Genomic DNA, 26,185 nt, shown 5'->3' with positions numbered 1-26,185 from the left:
TTATAAGTTAACAATATATGATTAGGCTATATATAAATATATTTATTCATTTACAGTGACGAGCATACACAATAAAGACAATCACAGGGATAACAAACAGAGAACAGAAATAAAATAGGATAAAATATATTAATTTAAATAAAGTAGGCCTATACAAAATACAAAACAAGAGCAAAAATAAAATACTAAATGAACAATGAATTCAGCTAAAACAGTTACAGTCAGATGTGTAAAATTCAGAAATCATAGATTCAAATAAACCAAGAGTAGGAAGAGCAGTCATTTTTAAATTGCTCTGCAGAGCGTTCCATGAATTAGGGGCACAGCACTACATGAAAAGGCAGTTATTCCTAAACTGGAGTTAGCTCGGGGCAATTTAGGAGGAGTAGTCGAGCATGGTACATATGAAGGGTGGATGTTTCCCATGAAGGCATTAAATAGCCTATAAATAAAAACCAGTGTATATAATATCTCATTAAAAGAGAAGGACAACATGAGTGTTCATGTAAAAATATGTTTTATTTCTCTAATTTAAAACACAAGCTTGTTAGGCAATTGCCTCTTAAAAGAGGACGGGATTATTTAAAAGCAAAGTCTTCTTGGTTGTCCAATGTTCTATACTAGGGGGGGGAATACCAAGTTCAGTCTAGTCTCGAGTTGGTTCCTCAGACACAGACAGGAAATCAATGCGTGCCTTGCAGCGCGGTACATTTAAAAACACATTCAATACAAAACCACAGCAATCAAAAGTATTAAATTAAGGGAAAATCAAACAACAGCAGCAAACAATAATACTCAAATGCATAAAATAAAGTTAACCATCCTTACAATCGCATTTTACTCCGAAGAGAAATTCAAGCGAGGCGAGTTTGGCAATGTGGTGCAGCCTTAATTTGTGAAAGACAGACACAACCAATGACAACAAGTCGGAATGGTGGTTGTCGATGCCAAACTGTGTCTCCTCAATATGTTCCCCAAGCAGAAACACATCCTCCGTTTCAATCTCCTCCCGGACGAAGTGTGTGACTCGGACGTCTGGTTACTTATATCATATTAGAATCTTCTATGACTGTTAAGCCCACTATGAATATTAAAACACGTCGAAACTTGTGCCCGGTATCTTAGCTACATGTATGATCTTTGCAGCAAAGAAAAACGAGTGAAAATCAGTTTGGTATTTAATGAGATATGATTAATTGACAGTTCATTCCACCTGCCAAACAGACTACACTGAGTGGAACGTGTGACCGGTCCAAGATGGCGCCCGCATTTCTCGCGCTCAACGCCCAATGCGGCGTCTATCCTTTATAATGTCTATGATTGTGTCACTTTCCAGATAGTCTGTCAATGGAATTTTACTTTCTGCCCGTCGCGGCCAAAAAAGTGCCAAGAACACACCGAGCCGACTACTGACTTTCCGTACGCTCTGCGCTTGCGCGGGACGTAATGTCTCCATAACAGCAGGCGGCGCTAATCTGTATTGTGGCCCAAAAAAATACGGAAGCCGGAAATGATGGGAAAGCTCTCTAGATCATAAACATAGATAGAAATACGTATTTATATTTATGGACCATAAAGAGCACCATTTTTAGCAGAGAGTGTCGAGCAGTCAACAAGGGTTGATGCATGCGAGTACTGGCTGAACGAAACAAACAAACACATTTAAACAATGGCTAGCTAGCTGTTGTTAGCTATTTGTGCTACCCGCCTCACTTCCGGGCTTCACTGATTCGCTAGCCCTCCACCAATCAAATTGCTCCAACTGAAAGACTGCCCACCGCCGATTTAACATGTTCAATCGGCTCAAAAGAAGCCCGACGACATCTACAACGACCGACGTCACGGCACACACCAAACAGATTTGTGTCCCCGCCCCTTCCAGACTCTCCGACGGCGACGACGGCGATTATCGGGCCGGTGTGTCCTGGCCTTTACAGACACTGTCAGAACAACTCAACAGACAGGTTTACTACTGAACATCTGCTGAAACTACATTTATGAGGATGTGTTCAAACCCAGCCAATTACGTATTTGGCAAGTGCGGATGAATTATAGGAAATCATCCAAACATTATTGGTAGCTGGACCACCTCAAGTTTTGCATCTGACAAAAGAAACTGACACTAAATGTTTCTTGTAATTCAATAGAGGTTGCTATTTCTCTCTGCGTCAGAAGCTAACTACATGAGCTAGTTTTTGTTCTAATGTGAAATAGTTTTTTACAATTGAGGCACTGTGACTGTCAAATCTAACCGAAGATCAAGCATTGAAACAACGTGGGAAATAGGAAGAAAGCAGTGCACACACATTTTCTCACACATGGTTTTAGCTGAATACTAAAGAGTCAGCAGTGGCAGCATGGGGGCAAGAACATGCATGTTATCAAACACCATTTGATTCATCACCAATATAAAAAATAACAGTTATTCTATTTCAATATCCCTCAAATACAAAAATAAGCACCATTGTTTACAAACATATGTTCATTGTTCAATACAGCTAACCAAATTATATAATAAGTGTACTCCTCTATACGACTACTAATGAAAGGCCTTCAGTAGAAAAGTAGATTCGATTTAGAGTCACGTACACCATCATTTCAAAAACAAATCTATAGCATAATGGAATTAATTCTTGCTTCAGCAATACAAATAAATATGCCATATCGACTGGACTGAATCGTGCCTCTGATCTGACAGAAATACACTAGTGACAGCAATGCTGTATCATGCAACCCTGTCCAGACGAAAGTCGGTCAGCTGAGGGGCAATTGTGTCACTTTCCAGAGTGGGAGACGGCATTGTTGTTGGGGGGCGACCAGCTGGGGTGCTCAGTGTGTGTGTGTGTGTGTGTGTGTGTGTGTGTGTGTGTGTGTTTGTGTTAATGCGTTTGAATGGGTTAGGGGTCGGATGGACTCAGGAATGTAGGGACGAGTGGACACAGAATCGTGTGTGTGACAATGAGACGCCCCACTCATTTCTAAAAGCCTCCATTCATGAAGGACCTGAGTCATCTGGTTCCCTGCAGTGAATACAAACTTGGTAATTTTATTTAGACTTGAATTGTGTAAGAAAATTTCACATTTTGCTTGAAACACCAGAACATATATTCATGCAATGGTTGGAGTAAATATGACTCAGGATGGTTACTGTCACTCAACAAATGCTATATTGAGGCTGAACAGTCCAACATGAAGAAGGCAGTTTGGCTCAAAATTACAACTGATCAACCATTTAATTTGCACTCAAAGGCAAAGAACAAGAGGAAGTGTGAAGTCAAAACCTTGGGCCAATTCAAGAACACAATATGATATTAAACATCAAGTCATGTACAATAGATCAGAGCACGATAAGATTACGTCGCTCATAGCTTTTTTTTCCTCATATGGTACACTGTTGCTATAAGACAGTTTGTCATCCAGTACAGGCTGCACTGGCTCCCTCGATAGTCAGAAAGAGTCCAGCTCCCCTGTGCCCCAACTCTGAAAACTAAGAAACCAGCTCAGCCTGCATGACCCAATTAGAAACATCCCCTGGACGGTGATGAAACATCAGTCTCTGTCCTATCCATCAAACAGCATATGCCCGCTGAGATGAGAACAGCTCCAAATAGCGCAAGGTGCGGGGAGAAGTGAGTAACACCTCCTCAATCCTCATGCAAGGTTTTTTAGGTTTGGTCTTTCTCTTTTTTAACAGAATTAACCGGCGTCTACACAGTAGCTGCCCATTACAAACTCAACGTGCTGCTAACCGAGCTCCAGCAGATGTGTGATAAAGACAGCACACGTTTTAAAAGCTGGACTGGAGAAAAATGTTGTACATTTGCTAAAAGTATCTTCAGATGATCCAAAAACCTGTGACCTTCATGCAAAAGCCCACAAAACAATCAATAAATCTGAGTTAAATGGGAGTCATGCAAAGTGACCCACATTGCCTGTGAATAAGGGCAATCAATAGTGATGGCAGATTCCATGACTGAGGCCTGTGATTATGGGAAAAGATTAGAGAAAAGGCTTGTGACAACCAATACGGCTCAAGTCCCTCAATGGGTCCAGAAATTCTGTCTGGAGATCGGGTAAGTATTTTGCAAACTTTCAGCAATTACCGTATTGTATCTTTCTCCCTGGATCTACTCTACAAATCCAGTGTTGAATGTTTTAAATGAACTGAATTAATTTAACAGACAACAGAAGTTTATTTGGTTTGCGGCTGCTGTTTAATGAAAATGAAATCAGATCCTTCATGTAAAAACTTTCATTTCATGTTTAGAACAAAGCAAACATTATTAAGTGTAAATAACTTCAGGGCGTTTTGGATGTGTTGTGGCTTTCGTGAGGAAATAGTGCAGCACGTTATAAGAAGACTGCATATCAATTCTACTTAAAGAGTGCTGTGGAGTGTTTTTTCTTGTAAAAAAAAAAAATATAAATAGCAATGTCTTAATTGAAGCAGCTGCAGTGAGTGCTCAGACCGACCGAAGGGAAGTTTCTCCGGCTCATTAGCTTTTATTTCCCCCTTGGATGTCTCATTGTAACTCTATAGGGCTTCATTTAAGTTTCTTTGATTCTTTATCAGGTGCAGAGTCTGGTCTCATGCTTGCCACCAACAAATCTACTGCTGGACACACCCACAGTGAAAATAAATAATTTGTCTGTTACATTGTAAGCCTTTTTGGATTAAGGCATTCCCTACATGCTTGGAATTTCCATCACAACACAGTCACATGTTGTCAACACCTGTCAGTTACGTGCCTTTTCTGTGAGAGCATTAGGTGCACTGGCAGTGGCTAGTATGGCAACAACTTTTAACAGGTTTGCTGCACAGAGTGGCTGTGTAGGCCTGGCACACAGCCAGCTGATCCTCCTTACCTGTGGTGCCAATTCTGCTGTTTGTGTGTGTGTGTGTGTGTGTGTGTGTGTGTGTGTGTGTGTCGCAGTTTGAGTGTCAGGCTGCCTTGCTCTCTCCTCTATTTTTCTCTTACAGCGTATGAACACACAGACGTGACAGTTGAACAAGATAAATATCTTCACCTTGTCACAGACTGACTTGCAACATCAGGCATTAGCAGACACACGCACACACACAAAGCCTGAAAGTCAAAAGGGAAATGCGGATTGAGCAGCGGATATTTACAGTGCAGAGGACTTGGTGACTGTTTTTGAAATCCCATCAACCTATCAATCGAGCCATTCTCTGCACTACATGTCTAATTCAGGGTTGCAGTGAGCAGAGGTCTCTCCTAGCTGTCGTGGATAGAGGCAGAGTACTTCATGGAAAGTTTACCACTGTATCACAAGAATAAAATAAAAAAGGTTAACAATATTTGGGAGGACATTCTTATTTTAGCCTTATGGTATCAGAAGAACCAGCCTCATAGAGATCATACCATATGTTGGCTTTTCAGATTGCCATCAAGTGTGGCCATTTAGACACAACTCTAAACAATTTGGATATTAGAAATGGTTAGACGTCCTACAAACTAGTTCTGAGTACACCCCGCTCATAAACTTGTTAAAACTTGTCCCATAAAAGAACTTTGGCAACAGTAAATCTTATCCCAGGAGAAACTATGGAAGACCTGCTAAATTTCTCTCTGAACTCTATTTGCCATATTGGCTATGAAAGGTCACAGTAAGAAACATAATATTTGTTTGTAGGGATATTGTTTGTGACAAGTTGTCATTAACCTAACTATTAAAGTTGATTTTACATATTCCAGCGGACGGCCTACTTTATTTGAATATATTTGGTTTTGAAATGAAGTACCTACTGTGACAAGATAAGGTTAGCCATTTAGCTTGTCTTTTCCTCCCTGCTTTAGATGAGCATATGTATGTACGTGTTCCTTCCCGGTCAGCTGTGCTATCCACTTTGGCAGGTATAGCCTTCAACTATCCACTTTACCCTTATTGGAAGTGAATGGCAGCCAACAAATCCACTGTTATATTTGAAAGCTCCTTAAGATGAAGGGCATTATAAGAATCAGCTAACAGGCAGCACACACATGAACTCCAGAATGGCTGATGAAAAGTGAAATTTCTACTTCAACTACAGCAAACCCGGAAACAAGGCAACCGTGGTCAATAACTGCCTCATAATATTATACTACTAATATGACACTGGATATACAGAAACTACAGAACATGGAATAAGCCTGAGTGGATTCATGTTCGCTCAGTGACTGCAATGTCCAAACATTCACACAAAGTGCAGAGGGAGGGGGGCTAATCTCCCATCTACTTTAGTAATCTACCACATGATCACCTTTCACCCCAAACGCGCGTGTGGTCATAAAGACCCATCTGGGCCCAGACTGCACGGCATTTGCTGACAACTGCAGCATTGACTTACTGTGTGGATTTTGGTTTGTAGGCCATATCATCCTCTTTACAATCCGTCCTAATCTGCTGAAACAAAGTAACATACATGAAAACATCTGACCATACCTAACCAAAAGTCCTCCTCAGATAGCGCTCATACTATTTAAATGATATAGCCAGAAACAAAAAAGGAATATGTATTATAAATAATAAAGATAAAAGTGTAATGACAATTACTTAAATCTGCCACTCCTAAACATCTAATCATTTGTTTATTATCTCACTAATGCCACTTTGTCAGCATTCCAGCACTCACCAGAAATGGTCTGTGCTGAGATAAAGATGATCAGAGCACAGGATTAGCCATTAGCATCTTACTTAGGTATTTCTCATTTGTGTGAGCGAGTGAAGCCGTGGGGCTGGTTTATGTAACATTGTTGTAATACAGCAGCTTCAGGTGCTTACATTTGGGCAACATAAATAAATGCCAAGTACTGTAACTGTGGCTAATAAAGTAAGTGTTTAAGCCAATAGCTTAAATATGACTGTACCTATGACCATAAGAAAGTGCTTTGGACAGCTGAAATTGATCATGTCCATGCACTTAATTTTCATCCTGGAATAAATGAATACACTTAACTGCGCACTCAAGCAGCACAGTGACAGCACAGGAGGGGGGTTCAGACTGTGGATTTCCAGCTCATCAGAACATTAAGGTGAGTGATGAAGGGGACATCCTCTATCCATCCTTAACCCTGCTCTGACAGACGCTTCCTTCCAAAATAACATTCTTACGTGGCTTGTTTTTATAATGGTGAATCTCATGTACTTGGAGAAACATTTTCAAGAAAGCTGTGCACATAACACGTCGCTTCATCCTGAGAAAAAAAAAATTACATTGTCCGCGCCAACTGGGAATGACATGGACGTATTCAGGAGCGACAGCAGATCTTGCTAAGCACATGGTGATGGATTTCCCCAAATCCAAGTCCTTTTAAAATATGAAGAGCCTCCTCCACTTTCATATTGGAGTTCAAGCATCATGATCCAACAAGAACAGTTAAAATTTTATTTTTTAAATTTTACCTTTATTTAACCAGACAGGCCTTTAAGAAAAAATTCTTATTTAAAAAAAAAAAAGAAAAACAGCCTTCATTCAAGGATGTCAATTAGCTGGATCAAAATTGAAGTAGCTCTGATACTAAAACATCGAAACTATTTTATATAAAAAAAGGGAACGGTTTAAAAATAATATAGAATGTAGTTGCAAACAATAAAGGTAACTATGTTAAAAAAGACTACATTTGCACACATTATTGTGGACTGCTGTGCTCCATAGACCACGCTCCCTTCTTTTCAATTTCAAGGAAGGAGACAAAACATGATGGAGAACGTCAGTTATTTGTGTCCCTCTGAAAACGTAGTCCGCTGCTCGGCAATAACAGTTGTGACTGTTCCTTTCTAAATCACAAAACCCTTGATCTACTGGAAATTCTGGAATATTGTCAACAACAAAATGAACAGCCACTCTCGGAAAACACTGTTTTACAAAGAAAGCTTAATGCACCGTTACAACAAACTGGTTCAGCTGTACAGTTAGATCTGCAGTTTTGACTGTTGACTTCTACACACATACTTTATAAACATTGCACACATACTCAAGACACTCATACATTTAGTCTCAAGATAATAGTGTGTGTGCATAATGTCAAAAGAGGATTCAATCTCATGTCACAATGAAAACAAACAAAACAAACAATCCAATAACACGGGTCAATGTGGTGATTTGACTGCTGGATATGATATCACTGGAACAATATCAGCCCTTGACATGATGATAATGATACCACTTGTTTTCCCTTTCCGGCATTGCACAATGGAAGTTTGTATCATTCAAAGCCAGGTCCCTAAACATGTCATGACTTGGACAGAAGGAGGTGGGGGTTCGGGCTTAGAGAGAAAGAGAAATATTGAGATAAAGGAACTAAAACAGAAGAGACACTGAACGAGTTTAGACAAGCCCTGGAATAAAAATATATAATTCCCAAGAACATTTATAAATATTATCCATTTGTGTGACACAACTTAGCTATAAAAATAACGTACTAAAAGCTGAGGGCACTCTTCAATCAACTAACAAATCACACTAAAAAGTTATAACCACAGAAGTATTGCATAAAATATGCCACGTAAGCTGACAACTGATTTGTATTCTGATGCTTTTCTGCAGAGACCAAAGCACAAGGCATGAAATAGACCAAGTATCACACATCTAATACTCATTTTTTGTAGACGTGCAGAAACAGAGAAGAACACCGTTCACAAACCACATTAAACAAGATGATATGGCAAGATTCCATTTATATTGTGACCGTTTGATAGAACTGCAATAGAGCAAAAACAACCAGTCAATTGACAGAAAAATAATTGTTTCTCTTCCAAAAATGTCTTTAATCACAAGGCGTTGAGAGATGGAATTATACAACTCTAGAGTTATTCTCTCACAGTTGTGCTTCCAAATAGATTTGCCAACAGCAAAATAGTCCTCAAACTCTATTCAGACCAAGACAATTAATCAAGCCACTAAGATGTTGCGCTGGGTGAAAAAATAATGTCCATTGATCATGCAGACACCCTGAGGATATATGACACACACAAATCATTCCACCTAACCAAGTGAATGTTTTCCACCTTCATCAAAGGGCCAGTCGTCTCTTCTGAAGTTCACAGGAGCCTAAACTCTGTCATTACTGACGAGATGGTGTCAGGAAGAGGCTGGCAAAGGAAGTAATGAGCGCAGGTGTAAACTGCTTCATCCAGGTGTTGGGTTTCACAGACAGGGCCATAGGTCGCCATTTGTCTGAGCTTCTTTCCCATGGTGACACATTTGAGCGTATTTTCTAACTGAAAGTTGAAAACAAGGGCTACGTTGGAAGAAGAAAATGATTCCTCCCAATTGTGAAGAAACTAGGAAGTGTGTTCTCTCTTTTCCCTTTCAGTAACACTAAATTAATCTGTATTTTCTTATCTAGCAACATTTCAGTGCAAAGAATCCATCATTTCCTCCCCCAGATGCAACCGTAGCAGGACCAACACGTTGACAGAGAAGCATCAATCTGTTTTTTAACAGCAGCAACAAGGGCTGCTCTGTGGTTAGCTAGAGCAGGGTTGAGTTCAAATTATTCTCACGAAAACAGACTTTAAATTTACACCCAGTGTGAACAAGCCTTCAAATAGCACATGGAAGTGATCAACTACTGTCTCTGTTATCTGACTGTTTCTTGTATGTGTAACATTGAAGGCCATTGTTCAGAATGCATAATTGACAAAGTGAACAATGAAAAGCATTGTGAAGACGCTGGCTGGGGTTACTCTGCACATTTAGATTTTCTACTGGCAATTCATGGCAAACAGGGGAGCTGTTGTTACAGCATTGAGCCTCTAGTCCTCCTGACATCATGTATGACACAGCAGTCTAATACAAGCAGTCAACATTAGGCTTGGGATGCTGATGAGGCTTTGTGTTGTTCTATTCATTTAGGAACAAGTGAGTTGTCTCTGTTTCCCTGAGGTGGATACAGGACTGTCAGGTGTGTATGGGGAATGAAATCAGTCCCCGCAGGGGAGGAGGGTGACAGAGGAACAAGACCAGAGTGGTATCAGTTCACTCCCGCCTTTTCAGCTCTTTGCCCTGATCTGCCTCAGAGATTCTAGGTCAGTAATGGCTTTTTAAAGATTGGATATGGGCCTCCAAGGACCTGGGTGCTGCTAAATAGGCTTGTAAAATTGAGCCTGACACTCTTTAAAGGGGACCTGCCATTTTCAATACTACTTGAGATGTAATACAATCGGATTAATTTGAAAACAGCATGTTTTTTACTACACATGAACACATAAAAAGGTTGTTTGTAAGATATCTAAAGAGAAAACATTCAAAAAAATGCAAAAACGTATTACAGTGTATAAATGCCTATTATTATTGATACAGAAGGCCACAACATTATAAGTGATAGGTGGAACAGTCAATACAAATGCAATCTGGCAGCTGATGATAATAAGGATTAATAAAAAATATGGCTATGCCACTTTCACTGTCTTATATCTACCATTTTGATGTTGACAAATATTGACACTGGCATTATTAGAGTGATCGCTACGGGTCACAAGTCATTCACTTTCACTCATGTTTATTAACAACAGTTAAACAAATGGAGAGTAAGCCCAAACACACAGCTGCAGTTCAAAATGTTACAGCGATTACAGTATGGTATGGTTAACACACCAAAGCCTGCTGTGTATTTTACAGTTTATACTTTAAAACATTTTTTTTTAGAAAACTAAAAACCAAAATATACCAGGATAACATATGCGTCAACTGAGAAAAGCAGGAACAAGTGGGCAATTAAGTGTGAGGTTTCTCAACGTGTCAATGATTAGTCAAGAGCTCGGGGGCCAGAGTCTTCTTCTTTGCAGACTGAGGCCCCATAATCCTTACTAACGTCCCTGCTACTTTGATCACTTACTCTAATACCTATGTGCCACAGTGGGCTTCAAGTCAGAGACTTAGGCCTGTATGTAAACCGGCCAAGCTGAGACTGCATTCCACCGGCGTGCAACAGATAATCAGCCAGTCATCGGGTTTTGATGGCTGACAAGAGGACGGCCCACTGCAGGATGACAAAGTCAAATGCAATAGGGGCATGCAAGTGTTGTGATTGAAACTCTCCTACAACAAAACCTCGTTTGTGTGATGATTGTTCAGCAGGCTCGCAATGAGGCAAAAATCCATTCCACATGATGCATTCATTGTTTCCAACCAAACACACAGGTCCTACGGCAGCCACAGCTACTGTACAATGGCCCTCAGCAAAAACAAGTGAAAGCCTACCGCAACATTTAGGATGGTCAAGCACAAATATTAGCAACATCCTATTGAGGTTATAACAGTATTATTGTAGTCAGGCGAAGGTTAACATTTTTACTTTTGCTGAGGGGAAATAAGGTACCTGATAATACAGTATTGAGTTTCTATGATGCAAGTTATTACAGGAATTTTAATATGTCAGATAATCAAAGCACCACTAAGCTGAACATATCATTTACTGAGCAACAGGCTCACTGTTACACACAACAATAACTTCATTGCATCATAATTGGGATTTTTGGTCAGAATCTCAGTAACATTATTGCACTTTGAGACACATTTCAACAGGTGACGAAGCAATAAAATTCATACTGTGTTAAAAGCAAGTAGACTGCTTGTACAGACTACAAACCAGTAACCAAGGCCACACATTGAAAACAAAACACCTGCGCAAGAGAAGCAAGTTGCTGAGCAGTTAATACAGCATTGGTGTACTCACCTCTATCCATTTCTGCGCCTCATGAAACGCCGTGTCTGCGGCCAACTCGGTTACGGGGTGATGCTGATGAGACGGTCCTATGTCTGCAACCGGACTTGCCATTGGCGAAGAGGCACTGCTCTCCAAGTCTCAAAGCCTTTAGAAAATGTTTGAGAGCAGCTCAGCGGCGCGTTATTCCACCTAAATAAGTCGTGAAGCGTGTCAGTCAGCCGGTTCCGCTCAGTCTGATGTATGTGGTGTTGCAGCAGCAGCAGCAGCACCGGCCAGGCGAACGAACCAGTCCCTGCTCTCCTGTGTCGCTCCTGTTGGAGTCTGTGGGCAGACACCCAGCGTCAAGTCAGACAGTCATTCATACAGCTTCCGGTGTGGCGGCTCAAAATAAAAGCTTTAGTCAAGGAACATTCTGCATTTCAACATACAAAAAACCATGTAACAGTCATATTTACACATCATTTACCTTCTGAATATATAATTTCAGCATTGTGAGCCATTTCACGCACGCTAACGTTAAGTTTATCAAAAGGCTAGCTGGTGGCATGCACTAGCTATCTTTCTGGCTTAATCCAGGTTAACAAATTAGCCTTAGCTAATTAACATAGTTTGCTTGTTTAAGGTTCAAAATACACATTTAACAACCACTTTGTGCTCTGCCACTTTCAGGTTACATGAGCTAGCTAGCCAATAATTAACACAAATTGGAGTAAGGTAAAGGTGTCGTCTTTTGTAAATAATTAGGTCGTTAGAACCATAGACATAATGTATTATGTCTATGGTTAGAACACCCTAACCTACCGCCAATTTGAAGACATTTCCAGGTTCCTCATAGCCTGGAAATCCAGACCCTGATATCTTGAACAACAGCCGCAGCAAATTTAATTTAATTTGCCAGCGCCTAGTGGCAAGTCTGAGAATGCCAGGCTAGGTCCCTCAATGACTTCTTCATTAAACAAAAATGGTAAATACTCAGCAACTGTTTTTTTTTTTTTTTAACTAAACAGCAATCAATTATCAACCGGAAATGACCACGGTTCGCGGCAAAAGCCAGCAATAGCATGGACATATTTATAAGCAAAAGCCAACAACAGGTAGGCTAACCGGAATTTGCAACAACAACAAAATGATCGTTTTGTATGTCCATTGACCAAGTAAAATATCCATTATCAAAAACGAAAATAAAACGTTAGGCTACATTAGATAACTCAATAAAGACAAGTGAACGTGAAGGTATTTTTTTCCCCCGGAGGTGCGTGATAGGCTACCACAGACAGTAGTTGATTCTGCTACTAGGCTTGCTGTAGTTTGTTCTGGCTTTGCGAGACTACTATTTTGAATTAAATTAATATTCATTTAAACATGTATGCTCTTTATATGTTTACTTGGAGTGTGTTTGTCCTTTGGCAGTTAGATGCCAATGTCAGGCACGGTTTCCAACACACTGGTCGTAAGGCTTTGTTAAAGACATGAGAACTAGTGTCATTAATTGCAACTTGTATGGTGCTGCGTCCCTGTTCTTATGTTAGGGTGCCACTGTGCCCATTGGCTTCCCCATGCTAAAGATATTTGTTTAGGCTCTTATTTTGGTTGCGACCCCACTTTGCTTCCGGTTGTAGTGTATCTTTTCATGGCTAACTTGATGCAGCTGGACTGACAGGACCTGCACGCCGCAGTATGATTCGCCCCAATGGCCAAAAATACACGGAGCAGCGCCGCTCCACCAGCAATGAGGGACCCCACATACCCTGTAATATGGGGCCGCTTTAGAGTGCAGAGAGGCACCTAAAGAAAACTCTGACTTCCAGTCATTGATTATTATGAGACAATAGTCAGTGGCGTGCACAGGTAGACCTGAAGTGGTGCTGAAGCACCTGCCCTTTTCCCCTGGCCCAATCAAGGGCCCTTTTGAAAAAAAATAAAAATAAAAAAAATATGAAAGTTAGTTTTTTATTTTATTTTATTTTTTTTACAGTGCATGTGGCCTATGCCGACATTATCATCTATAAATGCTCAACGATTAAAAACGTTTGACAATAATGCCCCAATAAATATGCCCCCCTTCCTCCTCCTCCTCCGCACACACTTCAACGTGAACGCGCAGAGTGGACACAAACAGAGGCGCGTTGCCGCAGCAGTTCACAGCTGCTGCACACACACACCTACTCCCCGGCCTGCCCTGCCCTGCCCCACCAGCGAGGTAACACATACATTGAATGGAGTCAAGAGTGTATTGTTTGCCCCCTAAGCCTCAATTGCCAAGCTATAACTTGCATTTATTTGTCTCTGTTTTAAAGTAGCCTCTATCATGCAGCGCCATAGCCTGGCTCCGCCCGCCCGCCTACTTCCGGCCAAATTTAATTTTCCTTTCAGTAGTCAGTCTGGGTGTACAGCGCATTTCCCAGATTCTCCGGAGAATCTACGATCGTCCAATCAGCGAACAGAGCGAGTGGCTGAGAACGCTCCAGTTTCAGTTGAATGCTGCGTTCATTTATACTCGGAAGAAGGAGATTTCCGACTTGGTAGTTCCGAGTTCCGACCTGTCTGTGTTCCAGTGCATCTGCTCGCGAAAGTATGGACGCCTAAAACCTTTCTCGTCCAAAAAACTAAACGTTAGGCTCTAACAAGTTACTGTTGCCAGGTACCGGTAGATTCATAGACTACAATATGTAGTGAAGTCGGAAATTTCCGAGTTCCCTGTCCAACTGGAACGCACCATCAAAAGCCGGCTCATGACACACGTGATGACCAAACATGATGCGATTGGTTGGCTAATCCAGAGTGGCACTGGGCAGATCCAATAGTTTTAAACTTCGACAGACACCCGCCTCCAAGTGAGTGAACGTTTGCCAATTACAGCACTTCCAGACCTTCTGTACAAATGAAATGAAGTACGATGGTCTGGTTGGACCAGGCTAGCAGCGCCACACAGCTGAGCATAAATTAGCCGACTGTCCTGCTTAACAAGCTAGCCCAAAAAAAAAAAAAAGATATGACGTGATGAACACAACTAATGTCAGCGGAGTTTGTCACTGGTACAGCATGTGAATCTATCAGTATGCTGAATATTTAGTGTTGTTTAGGTTTACTTTAGGCTATATAATTAACACATGCAGTAATTTATTTGCTAAATGACAAACAGGCAATTCCCAATTGCCTGCAGATAAAGTAGCCTTGTGCCTGGTTGTAATGTAACCAAGCAGTCTTATTTTATATGGTTGGTCTCTTTTTATTTACAAATTGCAGTATAATGCCTAGAAAGGAGAGGTTAAAAAGGCAAAAGAAAGGGAGCTACAGCAGGCAGCCCAGGGGAGCAGCTCTCTGCTCTCCTGGATGAAAGCATCCACCAGCAGCAAGGAGGAAGATGAAGATGAAAGGTTAGAGTCAAGACCAGAGTCATGTTAACTGTCCATTCTTAAGCCTGGTCTTAACTACGCCCATTCTTAAGCCTGGTCTTAACTACGCCCATTCTTAAGCCTGGTCATAACTACGCCCTACTTAGCAGTTACAACCAGGCTTAGTTAAGACCAGTTGTCCAAGCTGTCCACACATTTTATTTTAACTACGCAAAGTGGGTTGGTGGTACTAAATCAGTCATGAAGCTATATAAGCTAATTATATTATTTTGTCCCAACCATAAGTTATTTCTATGTTACCAGACTTGCAGTAATCTTGTATTTACCTTAGTAGGGTATTATTAGTACGGAGATCAGGGGCCTAACGAAGACTTTAAAGAGATAATTCGGAATAAGGGATTATTTAAAAAAATCCGAAACTGACAGTTTTTTTTTCAAACATGTACATTTTTTCTTTCTGCTTTTTGGTAATTCTGTGTCTCCAAATTATTCCAGAAAATAGTACTAAATAGCCCACATTGACACAGGTGATTTAGCCTTAGCTTTCTTCTTAAAGTGCACCTGGGTGATTCTCACGAAGTGTGTCAAAGTGACATCAAAATAAAATCACTCTTTTTGAAGGATTTTCTAGCTCTAGTGACTGAAATAGAATGTAGACTTTTAGTTTTTGATAAAAGTTACTAAGGGGAAAAAATAATTTCAATTTTATTCCAATTTCATAACCGCATGATCCAGATTAACTCTCATTACCGATATAGTGAATGAAGATAGCAGACCATTTAAAAAAAATCCATTTTGCTTAATTTTTCACATTTACACAAATGAGCACATTTAAGGAACAGCAGAGTTCATCAAAAGCAGTGTTTTATATATATTTTTATCATATTTAAATTGAAAAAACTCTCATTACCGATACACAGAAGTAATTTTAGATCCCAATTTTTCAAATAATCTCTTTGTAAACAAGAAATTATTTACGGAAAACACATGTGGGGCATACTTCAGGAACATAAAATCATAAATTAACACATTCATTTATCTGGTTCATAATAATATTAAAATATCTGTTTCATTGCATGCATAACGGTAATGAGAAGTCCATTACGGAGGATGAGATTTTATGTTGCGGTAATGAGAATGATTGTATTTCACCTAATTGAAAAGGTCCTTAGGACATGACATAACTGATGGACATTTGAAAGTTACAAGATTTAAATTACAAGCAATTGATTGAAGTTCCATTGAATCTAATTCAGTCTTTTGTTTAGTACTTTGCCGAAATTTTAGGCAAGACTAAAACATGTCGACCAGAAGAAGTTGCCGGGATTGGCTCTGGGATGACTTCCTTATCGTCTTGGAAGTACTACACTTTATCCCCCATGTTAGTTACAGTGGCGGAATATGTCTTCATACGGATTCTATTTCCACTCCTGCATCTACACGGATCTCTAATGGAGCCGGGAGCATTGTCAAACTCCTCCCCTTCCTCTTTCCCGCTGTAGTCTACCGTTTATGCTTTGCTCAGAACGGTAGACAACAGAGACTGCGAAGTGTGTTTGATACGGCTTGAAAGTATCCAGCTCATATTGTTGCTGCACACAGACGGCACGCGTGTGTGTGATTAACTGTTTTGGGTCGTCACCTTTTACAATAGGTCCATGGTCAGCATTAATTTGCACACGCTTTACTGCTTCCTGGGTTAGCGTCACCAAAGACGATTGTGATTGGTTTAAAGAAATAAAAACAGGCCAGCCCAGTTTTACCCCGTATACTAGAAACTAAATAGCTTCAATTCAGACCATACTACTAGCTGTTGTTTGGTCTGGCACTGCAAGACTAATTAATATGTAATAAATATAGTATTGCTGATTATGTTCGGGCAGTATAACGGTAGAGATTTGTCCATGGTATTTAGCAGGAAACCGATGGACTGCCTCCTCCGGATAGGGAATGAGTCCTTACCCCAAGTAAAGGAGTTCAGTTTGTCAGGGTATTGTTTGCGATTGAGGGAAAAATGGAGTGTGAGATTGGACAGAGAATCGGATCAGCAAGGGCCTTATTGCACTTGCTTTACCGAACCGTTAAAGAGAGCTGAGTCGGAAGGTCTACCTCTCCATCTACTGGTCGATCTGTGTCCCTACTCTCACCTATGGTCATGAAGGCTGGCTAATGACCGAATGAACTAGATCAGTCATCCTGAGAGACTTGGAGCAGAGCCGCTCGCGTAGAAAGGAGCCAGTTGAGGTGGTTCGGGCATCTGGTGAGGATGCCTCCTGGGCGCCTTCCTAGGGAGGTGTTCCAGGCACTACCAAGACCCAAGGCTAAGTGGAGATATTATCCATACTATACTGTGAACGCCTCGAGATCTCCCAGTCAGAGCTGGTTAATGGTGCCTAGGAAAGGGAAATTTGTGGTCCATGAGGGATCCGTTGCACCCGCGACTGGAGCCTGCATAAGCGGATGAAGATAAGTGAGCCAGTGATTCATTAATGAAATGCAAATGTGGGAATACCACTAGGGTGGAATTAGAATCATATTCACCTAGTGTTACTAAGATTGGCGCCGGCAGTTCCTTTGTGGATACTGTGCTATAACAGAGCTGATTGTGGACGCTATTCGCAGCAAATCCTGGAGCTATTAGTGCACACAATCCATTCTAAGTGGATCCGACCCATAGTTTCTCCCACAGTTTTTGCTTTGGCTGCCGCCTTCTTGCGCTGATTGTCTGTTAGTCTTTGCAGCAGTCACAAAAACATTCAAAATTATCATTTAGATATGGCCTCATACCTTTGTTCTCAGATTAAATGTGTCAGATATAATTCTCCCTTATTGTTAACTACCGAAGTAGTTAACATAGTTAATATTGAGTAATTATATTTTTAATAACTGTTCAAAGTAAATTAAATAATAATAATTGATAGAAATTAATAAGATGTTATATAAAACAACGGTTTATTTTTGATTTGAAGGATGTTATATTAAGATCTCATTACCGTACTACAGCTTCTCATTACCGATATGAGCCTTTAAAGTACGCGGTAATGAGAAAAATGAGTAACGGTAATGAGAAGTAAATAGCTAAATTATCAAATAACTTGAAATTCGAGCATGCTACACACCTTCCACCTTTGCTACATGTTGAAGTCTTATATTGTCTTAACCATCACAGAAAATTATGTAATATAAGTTTTAGAAGTATAGATTATCACCTCATATCGGTAATGATAATCGATAGTGAACCAGCAGGAAGATTGAGTGACGTTTACAAACATTTCATAATGTGAGTAAAGAGAGTGCAAATGACCTTGTGTCCATTTTGAATCTTCTGCTTCAAGTAATGCATCATGGGAGTGCTTGTATATTTAAAGTGACAGGGTAGTTTTTATAGGCAGGTGAAGTTGCGTTGCGGTGATGAGAAAATTTTTGTGCGGACACAGTAATTTTCCATTAAATAAATATTTTTTGGGGTTAAATATCATAAATATCCCTATTCACCATTAATATTGAAATGTTTTACATAATACTGCATACTTTTGTTTTATTTATATGAAGAGGAATTTTTAGGGAATTGAAAAGAACAATAGAATAATGTATCCGGACGCATTTCGGTAATGAGAATTCACCAGGATATTTTGCAAAAAATTATGAAAATAATGGTAAAATTATTTTAAAAACCATTTCACCCTATAGTGCCATTCAATATCTTTATAGAAAATATCTTAAGTATTAATAATAAAAAGCTGCTTTTGTGAAATAAGACTTGGACATGTTCACTTAGGCTTCATGAGAATCACCCACCTGATTGATGAATTTTACTTTAAAAGGTTCCCATTTTTCTTCCGGGGGAGCATTTCCCCTGACCCCCCTAGAAGGTCCAGGGACCCAAACACAGTCTCCCAAATTCCTTTGAGAAACACTCTATGTGTGGCCGGGTATTAAAAGTCATTAGGCCAGGGGGGGATTTTGTACAAGTACCCTTAAAATGATTTGGTCATTCATCAAATAGAATATATTGTGCGCTTTTTTTTGCAATGAGCACCTGCCCCCCAAAATGTCTGTGCACGCCACTGACAATAGTCCAAGGTATGCTTTTTAGAACATGTCCTTGTTAATGAATCTACTCTCCATCCTAGTCCGTTTGTTCCTGATTCAAATTATGGGGTCTAAGATTTGTGTTATCCAGTATTACATGTGTGCTTACACAGTTGGGTAAACTAGTAGTAGGCTACTAACTATTTTCACATGTGTTCCCCTCCTCCTTGCATAAGCTAATAGCCTAAAAGTTTAAATAAAAATATGTAGGCAACACAGACCTAAACCTCATGCTGAATAAGAAAGTTCCTCTTAGCCTACTTCTCAAGGTAAAAAGAAATTGATTCAAATAGATTTTCCTCAGTCACTAATCTTAACCCTTGTTGTCAGGTTGTTTGTCTGCTTTGGGAAACATGGTGAATTGGGTTAGGTGGGACAGGTTTTACTTTAGAAATTGCAATGCAACAATCCTGAAAAACATTGTTTTGTAATCAGTAGCCTAACCTGCATCTGAACTTTACCTGTAAACACACTCAGTAGTGTTTGCTGGAGTTTACAACCAAGTCAGATGTAGCACTATAATAGGAAACAAGTGTTTTGACCCTGTGTTCTCCTTATGCCTCTAACAGCATTTAAAACATCATTTTAACAGTAACTCATTTTTAAGCACTAAAAAGCAAAGATATTAGTTTATGAAACTGTATTTGATACCTTATAGTTTAGGTTATCAGATAATGTCAATCAGGACCTTTCCAGGGCCTGCAGACACCCATTGCTGCTGCAGCCACACACAGTGATATTCTTATATCTGTGCTGACCTCTTGTGGAAAAATGCAGCAGTACTGAAAAGTGGGAGGAGGAGCTTCCCGTGGTTCAATGTGCATGCTGCTTTACTCACTGGCCACTCCTTTCTCCTGTTCCTATGGCTTATCTATTTCCTCGATAACAACAATGATTCAATTTGGTTTTCTTCGCCCAGCAACATCTGTGTCTGAGAGGAGAATCTGGGAATCCGGATTTGTTTTTCAGGAGGCCCGGCTGTTTTAATTAATCTGCTATAGCATGACTTAACTTCAGCGAGTGACATCTGTGTTTGACAGGAGGCACTCTTCACCTGGACGGGCAACAGTGCAGCTTGTAAGTATTAGTACACCTCTATATGTTATAGCCTACTTCTCTTCCAGCAAATCTTTTTAATGTCATTGTGGAAAAACATTGAATGTCCTTATTGCGCCATTAATTGTGTCGATTACATATTTTTAGAAACAATTAAGCAAAGTTGTATTTCTAGTTATTTTGTATTTATTCCAAAATGCAGTAAGCATTTTGGGGCAACACCCCTAATAAAGATGGATAAGGTTCAAAGTTGCAAAAAACAAACAAAAAAAAAACCTTATTTTAATTATATCTAGCCCAAAACCAATATACTGCTTGGTTTCTCACCGAATGCAGGATTGTCTTCATGCATTAAAAAAATTCTTTGAAGTTTTGTTGTTGACTGTCTGCATGTTCCAGTTTATAGCAGATTGATTTAGTCAAAGCATTTGCTGTAATACTATATATTCAGACTTACTTTCATGACTTTGACATTCCCGCTTTTAAAAGGTGCAATGATTTAGGAATATAGACATTTTTATAGGCTCATACTGACAGGGGTACCACATTGTGTCTACAGGGGGAGCTAGAGGACAGTGTTTTTAAAATGTGTTTTCTAGTTACCTAAAAAAATGACATAATGTATCATAAAAATCATGCAATGCTTAATGGCCTTATCTAATGCTAACTATTATTATCTAACTACTATTATCAGAAAATCCTTCATAATTTATAACAAACAACAATTTGCATAGAGTAAAAGCTTGCTGAATTGAACAAGAACAAGAACTGACAAGCCAAAATTAGAATGACTTAAATCGAAGTCAAATCAAACGTGTCACATATCTCTCTTAGCCACACTTTAAACTTTCTCCTCCTTTTATCCACAGTTCTTAATTAACGGTTCTCACTATCTTCGTCACAACTGTTGAAATGTGGCTCATGGCTGTCTCTTTGCCGCTGCTTCCCGCCTTCATCATGGTATTGAGACGGTATCGTGTCAAAGCCGCTGCGCTGTGCCATGGAGCTCTGGCCTGGGCGCTGAGGCTGGTGCGATGGAGGGTGTGTGTAAGGAGCACCCACGCCTTTGTGTTCTCCCAATGCACCCATGGCAAAGCTGACAGCGTCCTTGAGACCTTTGACCTTTATGCTGACACACACCCCTCCCTCTGTATCAGCCCACAGATCGGTTAGTAGGCATTATGCATTAGAATCACTGTATTTACCAAGTGTAAGAAGTTACCAGACATAGTCTTTTTGTAAGTTAAAATCAGCGCAGAGGACAAGCCAGATTAGTTACAGTTTATAATGCATATGAAAGAAGTTGCTCTCTTTTCCTGATGTTTTTTTTCTGCATCATAAAGGTCACATATTTTGCCCATTTCCAGTTTCAAAATTGTAATTAAGGTTTATTTCAGAAACTGTTTTCATGGTGTTGTGTCAAAAAAAACAAGGTAATATTTCTCAAAGTCCCATTGCTGGATCTATTTTCAGCCTTTGTCCGAAACGCTCCGTTTTAGGTCTCTTTAAGCCCCACCTTCCAAAAAGCCAGTTCTGCTCTGATTGGCTCTAAATCTAACTGACTGGGGGTTTTGAAGACAGCTTTTCAGAAGTTGGGGTGGAGAAAAAGAGAGGGGGTTCGTTTTTCTCATACTATGGGAATCTAATTGTCACACTGGGCGGGGATCCATATAAAGGTTGAAAAAAACATGAAAAAGTGTATTTTGCATAATGGGTGGTTTAACTGAAAATCCATCAGCCATTCTTCAAATTATATAAATAATACACCAGTCATGTTATTTCCATATATTCTTCCTTGGAAACTATTAGTGCTATCTTTTTTAGAAATGTATGTTCACAGGTTTACAAACAGTGCTCTAAGTTTGAAAAAGGAAAAAGCAGATGTAGAAATCAGCAGCACCTCTGTTTCCTTTCGTCTCTGTCAGGTCAGGCAGTGGATGAAGTGATAAGGCATATCTGTCCCCAGAGGGTGTTGGAGTTGGGGATGCACTGTGGCTACACCTCTATCCGCCTGCTGCGTCTGCTGCCCCCTGCTGGCAGACTGATCACAGTGGAGCTGGACCCGTTCACAGCGGATCTAGGGGAGGAAATCATACTTGTAGCTGGTTTCAAACACTCCCAGGTACGCCCAGGGAACATGAGCTTTTTACTTTACTACAATCGATATAAAACACAAAGTGACAAACTCAAACCATTATTTAAGAGGGATTTTCCCCCTGCTCTTCTGATTCTTTGCAGTTCCGGGTGTTGACATGTAGCTCAGCTGAAGCCATTCCAACATTGCGGCCATTTCTTGAGCCTGACCAGGGGACCAGTAAGGGGCTAGATTTGGTGTTGATGGACCATGACCCCCAACAGTACCTTCCAGACCTTCTGGCTCTGGAGAGAGAGGAGCTCCTCAGGCCCTCTGGCTGCTCTTTGCTTCTGGTCCACAGGAACCCAAGAGCCCAAGATCTCAAAGAAATCCTGGACCATATCAGAGTGAGGGCCGACTGCTTCTGCATCAAGGCAGAGCTGCGGTCTATGACGGAGATCTTCTACCAAAAGGGAAGCACAGATAGGTGATAGCGAGATCTTAAGGTGTGTGTGCGTGTGCTTTCAGTTTGTGGACTATATTGACTTATCGTGTTAAGTACCTCACCATCTCTCGTATTACTTGTGGGTCAAAGAATTGGAGGATAATGCATGCTGAATAAATTGTTTTCTACAATTTCTCAAACTGTTGTTGAGGTAACTTATTGTTCTTCCTTGGCTTACTCAAATACAAACACAAAATCAAATAGATGTATCTTTGCCTTTGTTTGATTAGAATGTATTATTAGTAATGACAACAAGTTAACTGGTTGGTAAAACAGTACATTACTTAAATAAATATCTGATTGTGTTGCGCGGAATAATTTATGACAGAAAAGTAAAATATGATATGATGTACGTATATTTTAATATGATATGTTTCTGCAGGATTATCATACATGCCCCTGCCCTCCCAATTGACAAACAATAACAATGTTTACTAAATTACACACGGATAGAGAAGACACAAAAACCGCTCACTGTTGTTTTAAAAAATATCAAACGCCAGACACTATCATTATCACCTCTCCTCTCCTCACAGCGAGAAAAACAAAATAATGACGTTTCTAGATTTAGAGTAACCACTTGATGGCGCTGTTTGCTTTTTAAAAGAATAGAAAATCAGGCACTAAACTGTGTTGGACAGGCAGCCTGTAAAGGGAAATGCCACCCAATTTAAGAACTTAGATGTTATTCCTGCCCCCTGCCCAACAAATACTTATATACCTCTGATTTTATCCTGATTTATACCTGACGAGATGGACAATCCACAGCAGTCTTGTTTTGACCCACACTCCCATATCCCATGTTGATTAGTCTCCGACCGCAATGTCAATGTTTACATATAAAAATACAGCACTATAGGGTTAAATTGCTCCCAGTTTTTTACAGCAGCATCGTTGCCCTAATGTCTAAGATTCAGTGTGCCAGTGAGCACTGTATCATAAATGAGGAGAATCACTGTTGTCTGATGGCACTGCTGCGGCTTTAAAAGAAGCTGGAAAGCCATTACTTGGTTTAAAGACACTTCAGTGCAAAATTTAAAGAAATAATATCTGTGCAATTTTTTTTTAATTAATTGCAATATCTCCAGGAGCCTAGGGGTGGGTCTAGACTGGTGTTTACAAATGTTACACAACAGTGTGAGGAACATTGTCTACTATTACTAACATCAGACAAACTTAAGAAAGCTTGCTGCACTTCGAGAGACGAATATGATAAATGAATCCAGGGGAATTGGGGTAAATTGTCAACTACTATGAATTAGACATAAAAGTTAGCTAGTACATGGCCATTGAGGAAAACATAATCCAGTCTAACTGTTCAATGTGAATGTCTATAAAGAGTAAAACAAGCGGAATTCGGCAAGCTGCAAGATTGCTTAAAAAACTTACACATTGGTCATTAGTTGCATTGCAGTAAAGCGACAATTATATTTGCTGAACATATGCAATATTTATATATATAACGGGCGTAGACTACATGTGTTTGAATACTCCCCAACTGGTAATACAATAATTGCAGAAGTATAATTAACCAACTGATTATTACACAAAGTTAGTCCCATGCTCACTACTTTAACTCCACAGGAAGACTTGTTTAATTTGTAAAAAGGTGACGTCCACTCAGAGGAAGTGATTGCCGGCATGAAAGTCAATTTATTAGCGAACTGAAGTGTTTCACTTAGCAAATAGCAATATTCAGGGTGGGTGTAATCATCTGTGTGGATATTTTTTCTTTCATCCATTTAAAGAAGTTTGCAATGTGCGAGGCTGGAATGAAAGAAGTTGTGTCTTGATGAGAACAAACATGCAAGTCTTTGGATTCTGTTTTCCAGCAGAGTTTGTTGTCTCTGTAAATACTTACTGCACCTTTCTGAAACAGCATGCACCACTTTCTGAATTATAAACTGATATTCCCGAAAACAACATGGTATAAATGACACAGTAATTTGACTGAAATAAATTAAAAGCGCAAAGAAAAGCCATATTTATTTTAATTTATTTTTTGGTTGAAGGATTTACACTCATCCCCAGCTCATAGATTCCACACTGGTCACATGTTGGTGGACTTGATGCAAATAAACACATTTCTGTTAACCAGTCATGTTGTTGTTTTTACCTTGATGGTAGTACATACTTAGGTCTATTTGCCTCCAACAGACTGTAATGTACTAAGAGAGAAGGACTTTTTGATACTAGCAGGCATTTTAGAGACACTAATTGCAATCATTTTAGCTGTACGGCACCATGTCCCCAAATGGCAAGTGTGTGATATGTAATTACACAAAGTAGACCAACTTTAATGATTGCTCATTAGCTCCCACCGCCATCTCAGCACAGATACTCTCCCAACTTCCCACAACACAACCGTTAGAGCCAGGACGTGACCATTTTCTCAGATGTCAGATGTGATTGAACATTTCCTTGCCCGCCTTTTGGAGCACCACTAGACTACACAATGATGTACAAGAACATGTAAACAATGTGCTCTATGACCACCCCAACCTTTCGCTCCTATCCTCCCAGTTCCCATAAAATGCCTATTTTAATGGGTTGGATTTCCGGGTTCCTCCTCCATCAGGCGATGAACTGCTCTTTGTGCCGTGGAGGCTGGAGAGCTGATGTAAACACAGCTTTCAATTATAAATCAAACTCTAAAAGAGCCACACTCCACCGCCCTCAGGCTCTCTGCACAAAGGCCCAGCCTTCATACCCAAACACCCCACATCACACTGCTGGGAACTTATGGACAGCTATTCACTATAGGGTGAATTCACACAACTGAGGCAGAAACCTGTTTGGTGACTGTCACTCTCAGAGCTATGCAGGGAATGTTATGCTCATCTTTTTTTTATGTGTTTGCTGCTGTACCATATACAGTATGACTGTATACTGCTCTTACAGCTGAGGCATAGACTTTTGCTGGATTTTTGCTCACTATTTTTATTTTTGTTTATGTACACAATTTAATCACACGACAATGAAGGCTGATATCTTGTACGTCAACTTAATATGATTTCATACAGAATACTATTCCTGTGAACAAACGAAACACAACTGTACATTTTCACTGCCTAATCAATGCTTGTTAATGTCACAGTAAAGTCCTCCATGCTGAATGACATAAGTGCGGTGCCTGAAAAAGGCAAACATTCTGCAACAGCCCAACACATTTCCATTAGGGGAATTCAGAAACCCCACAAAGTCAGAAACACATCAAATAAAAGCCAAAACAAATACAAGACGTGCTGCCAATGACTAAAAGCACTGCATAAAACCTAAACAAATATGCTGCAAATACAGAAACTAAAGACTTTTTCTTTTTACATCAGCACATCTTTGAGGGAACAAAGCCTCACCCCTGCTCTGCGTCTAGTTCATCAATTGGAGTGGGCAGAGCAGAAGGAGAAAGGAGACTCTTGATGGCCTCTCA

General features: G+C 40.0%; 2 protein-coding genes across 3 annotated transcripts in view; one reads left to right on the top strand and one right to left on the bottom strand.

The window, feature by feature from the left end:
- The window catches only part of LOC307256787 (LIM and calponin homology domains-containing protein 1-like), an 81,796-nt gene extending 69,827 nt beyond the window's left edge, over nt 1-11,969 (bottom strand). For both annotated transcript variants that reach the window (XM_080035881.1, XM_080035882.1), the window contains exon 1: nt 11,682-11,969. In XM_080035881.1, coding sequence (XP_079892007.1) covers nt 11,682-11,783 — 102 coding nt within the window. In that variant the 5' untranslated portion in view covers nt 11,784-11,969. The remainder of the gene's footprint in view (nt 1-11,681) is intronic.
- A 9,119-nt stretch (nt 11,970-21,088) lies between these two features.
- Nucleotides 21,089-22,741, top strand: LOC307256969 (catechol O-methyltransferase-like; the record flags this gene model as incomplete). Its single annotated transcript, XM_080036084.1, has 3 exons — nt 21,089-21,344; nt 22,102-22,298; nt 22,415-22,741. The coding sequence occupies 3 exons, from the start codon at nt 21,089-21,091 to the stop codon at nt 22,739-22,741; spliced, it is 780 nt and encodes a 259-aa protein (XP_079892210.1).
- Nucleotides 22,742-26,185: the final 3,444 nt, after the last annotated feature.

Source organism: Ammodytes marinus (genome assembly GCF_949987685.1).
Source record: "Ammodytes marinus genome assembly, chromosome: 10".
In the NCBI taxonomy this organism is placed as follows: Eukaryota; Metazoa; Chordata; class Actinopteri; order Uranoscopiformes; family Ammodytidae; genus Ammodytes; species Ammodytes marinus.
Note: the sequence above shows the minus strand (reverse complement) of the source record. Positions and strands in the feature narration are given on the sequence as shown.